Source organism: Tupaia chinensis, unplaced genomic scaffold (genome assembly GCF_000334495.1).
Source record: "Tupaia chinensis unplaced genomic scaffold, TupChi_1.0 Scaffold142133_1, whole genome shotgun sequence".
NCBI classification, from domain to species: domain Eukaryota; kingdom Metazoa; phylum Chordata; class Mammalia; order Scandentia; family Tupaiidae; genus Tupaia; species Tupaia belangeri.
This window is the reverse complement of record NW_006201984.1, coordinates 93229-97243: the sequence shown is the minus strand read 5'-3', so window position 1 is coordinate 97243 and position 4015 is coordinate 93229. Positions and strand designations below refer to the sequence as shown.

The following is a 4015-nucleotide window of genomic DNA, read 5'->3' as shown; positions in this document are numbered from 1 at the left end:
AGCCCAGACAAACACAAATTCCCAAGATGGAGCATGTCCAAGCTCTGGTGTGAAAGATGTGAACAGTTGATTCCACACTGAGTGAATTCCTTTGCCAGAGGAAATCCCAGTGGAATAGGGAATGGAGATGTGTACAAAGGTGTCCTGAATGACCTTGGTTTCAATTGTGGCTCATGTGGGCTGAAAAACACAGTGGACACAGATGTATGTGTGCCCCCAAACCTGATGAGATGGTGACATGGAGGAAAGAGGATTGTAGATTGACCATATCTCATAGGGGACTCTCTCTAGCTCTCTGGAATATATGCATGTCCATTCACAATTTTAAAATCATTAAATAAATAAGAATAAAACATTTTAATACACTTTCTTGCAGGGGTGACTGAGGCACTTCAGCAGAACAGAAGGGAGGCTTTTGTCTCACTTCCTCCAGCGTCTGGAGGACTGTAGAAGCCTTCGAGTTTTCATGCCATATATTAATGTAATAGTCAGCCTCATCCTCAGGCTGCAGCCTAGAGACGTGCAGAACACCTGCATTGGCCGAGGTGTCCATGGATCCAGAGAAGTGGCTGGGAACCCTGGAGCCCTGGTGCTTATTTGAATCTGTGTCATACCACAGGAGATAGCAGAGAGGGCTATCAGCAGAAGCCAAAGTCACTGACACTGAAGCCACTGCTCAGGGTGCAGGTGAGTCTGGTAGATGCCCCAGGAGATGCAGAGAGGGAGGGTGGCTGAGCTACTACAGGCTGGGAGAGGGAACCTGCAGACACAGACACAGGAGAATGATAAGACAATTACCAAGGTGACCATGTTCATGGGCCTCAGTCACAAAAGAATGAGGTAGGATGAGACCTGCCCTGTGTCTGCAAGGCCTGTCCCAACCAGTGCAGTAAGAGAGGAGCATGAGGAGGACAGGAGTCCAGGCCATGGTGGACACAGCCCCTGGTCACCACATGGCTGGGCTGTCCAAGGCCTCCTTTTCTTCCCACCCTCTACCTGAGGAGGGGCTCTTCATGCAAACGTGTGTCCATGTAGTGACTTCACAGTCCCTCCCTGAGCCTCAAACTGCAGACTGAGGGGCAGGGAGGTTGGCCCCACCCCTTGGGGAGCCCTAGAAGGAAGTACCTGCTGGAATGGCACAGAGGCCCTTGCTCAGGGGACTTTGCCAGTCAGAGAGGACAGACCTTCTGAGTCCCCATCAGGGAGCACGGGGACAGTCCTAAGCACAGGCTTCTTTGGGCAAACATCCTCACTTAGCAGCTGTGCAGGAAGCATATGGCAGTCCCCCAGTTCCCCCTGCTGGTTGCAAGCACACAGGGCCCCATGGCCCAGAGATCTGGGAGCACAGCTGGTTCCTGCAGCTCACCAGGCCCTGTCTGTGCTCATTACAAAGACTGATTTCTGAGCCCACTAGCCAACAAGGGAAATTGAGGCTGGGTTACCACTGCCCCCAGCCCACTTCCAGGCTCCCAAGAATAGGACCCCCACCTCCTTTAAAGACCAGACAGGTCCTTGCCCTGCAGGAGACCTCCTGTTCCACCTATAGCCCACTTGCCAGCAAGGGAAATTGAGGCTGGGGCACCACTGCCGCCAGCCCACTTCCAGGCTCCCAAGACTAGGACCCCACCTCCTTTAAAGTGAAAGGGAAACACACTTGCTCCTAGTCGAAGAAACATTCTCTTAAGAGATATTCAAAAGTGAATACATCTTCTAATGGCTAGAAATAGGAGAAGAGCCTCAGGTCTGAATAAGTCAGGAAATGCGTCTCCATCAAAGGAACAGAGTAACTCCCCTTCATCTCTCCTAAAATCTGAAGATGTCACCAAAATGTCAGAAAAAGAATTTATAACCTTCATGATGGACAAATTCTATGAATTGGAAAAGAGACAACAAACTTCAGGAGATTAAGAAGTCCTTCTACGATATGAAACAAGAAATGGACACTCTGAGAAAGAATCAGATGGAGCTATTAGAGATGAAGTCTGAAATACAGGGAATCAAAAACTCTCTTGAAAGTATTAAAAGTCAATTAGACCATGCAGAAGATCGAATCTCTAATGTAGAAGATGAAACTTCTGACCTAGAAGAAAACACCAAGAAGACAGAGAAAATAACAGAAAAACACAAGGGTAATATCCAAGAAATACTAGATTCCATAAGATGCCCAAACATCAGAATAATTGGCATCCCAGAAGGTGAAAAAAGTAAAAACGGCATGGAAAATCTATTCCATGAAAATCAGGAAGAAAATTTCACAAGTCTAGAAAGACACTCAAGCATCCAAACCCGAGAAATACAAAGGACCCCAAATAGACTCAACCCAGAAGATCTTCCCCAAGGCACATTGTAGCCAGACTCTCGAAGACCACAGATAAAGACATGGTACTAAAACTAGCAAGAGAGAAAAGAGAAGTGACTTACATCCCATCAGGCTAACACTGGACCTTTCAACAGAAACAATGCTAGCAAGGAAAGAATGGGAAGATGTATTGAAAGTTTTAAGAGAGACAATTTCAACCAAGACTATTATATCCAGCAAGATTATCCTTCATATGGGAAAAAAAGATTAAAATCTTCTCAAACAAAACCTGAAAGAATTTGCCGACACCAGACCAGCACTTCAAGAAACCCTGATGAATGTACTGCTCCAGGAAATCTAAAGAATTAACAGACCAAAACAAAGGAATAAAAAGCAACTAAGACCATGGCCAACTTAAATGTCAGAATAGATCCAGTAACATTGATAATAACATTGAATGTGACTAGATTAAATTCTCAATCAAGAGACACAGACTGGGTGAATGAATAAAAAAACAGAAACCTTCTATCTGTTGCCTGCAGGAAACCCATCTCATGGATAAAGGCATACATAGACTGAAAGTGAAGGGTTAGAAAAAGGTTTTCCATGCAAATAGGAACCAGAAAAATGCTGGACTTGCAATACTAATTTCTGACAAAATAGGCTTTAAAACAAAAACTGTTCAGAGAAACAAAGAAGGGTACTATATTGTAGTAAAGGGGTCAATAGATCAAGAAGATATAACGCTTACAAATATCTATGCGCCTAACACAGGAGCATCTGAATATGTGAAGGAAAGACTGTTAGATCTAAATGGGGAGATAGACTGCAATACACTAATTGTTAGAAACCTCAACACTGCACTATCCCCTCTGGACACATCATCTAGACAAAAAATAGATAAAGACATAAGGATCTAAATGATACCATAAATCAAATGAATTTAACAGACATCTATAGAACTTTCCATTCAAAACAATGAGATACACATTTTTTCTCACCCCCACATGGAACCTTTTCAAAGATTGACCATATTATAGGGCACAAAGCAAGCTTCTACAGATTCAAAGGCATAGAATCTATATCCAGCATCTTCTCTGACCATGATGGAATTAAACTTAAGTTTAATTTCAAGGGAAATTCTCAAAAATATTCAAATACACAGAAACTAAATATCTTACTCCTGAATGACTCCACAATTACTGATGAAGTAAAGACTGAAATCAAAAGATTCATGGAGGCCAATGACAATAAGGACACAAGTTGCCATAATCTTAGGGACACTGGTAAACAGTCATCAGAGGAAAGTTCATAACAATTAGTGCACATAAGAAGAAGACAGAAAGAAGGCAAATGGATCCCCTAACATCATGTCTTAGAGAACTGGAAAAAAAAATCCAAAAACACCAGGAGAAAGAAAATAATAAAGATATGAGCAGAAATAAGTGAAATAGAAAATAAACAAACTATACAGAAAATAAATGAAAGTAAAAGCTCGTTCGTTGAAAAGATCAATAAAATCGACACACCATTAGTGAGACTTGTTAAGAAGAGAGAAAGGAACCAGGTGAAGTAAATCTGCAATGAACCAGGCAATATCACAACAGACAAAGTAGAAATACAAAACATCATTAGAGAATTCTATGAACATCTATATGCTAAGAAACAAGACAATCTGGATGAGATGGACACATTCCTGGACACATATAATATACC

The 4015-nt window shown here is 42.5% G+C and overlaps 1 gene segment (V, D, J or C); it reads right to left on the bottom strand.

Moving 5' to 3' along the window:
• Nucleotides 1-638: 638 nt before the first annotated feature.
• LOC114005098 (immunoglobulin lambda variable 4-69-like) overlaps nucleotides 639-4015 on the bottom strand; it is a 9130-nt gene continuing 5753 nt past the window's right edge. The window contains 1 exon segment of the V gene segment in view: nucleotides 639-760. Within this exon segment, the coding sequence occupies nucleotides 639-760 (122 nt within the window).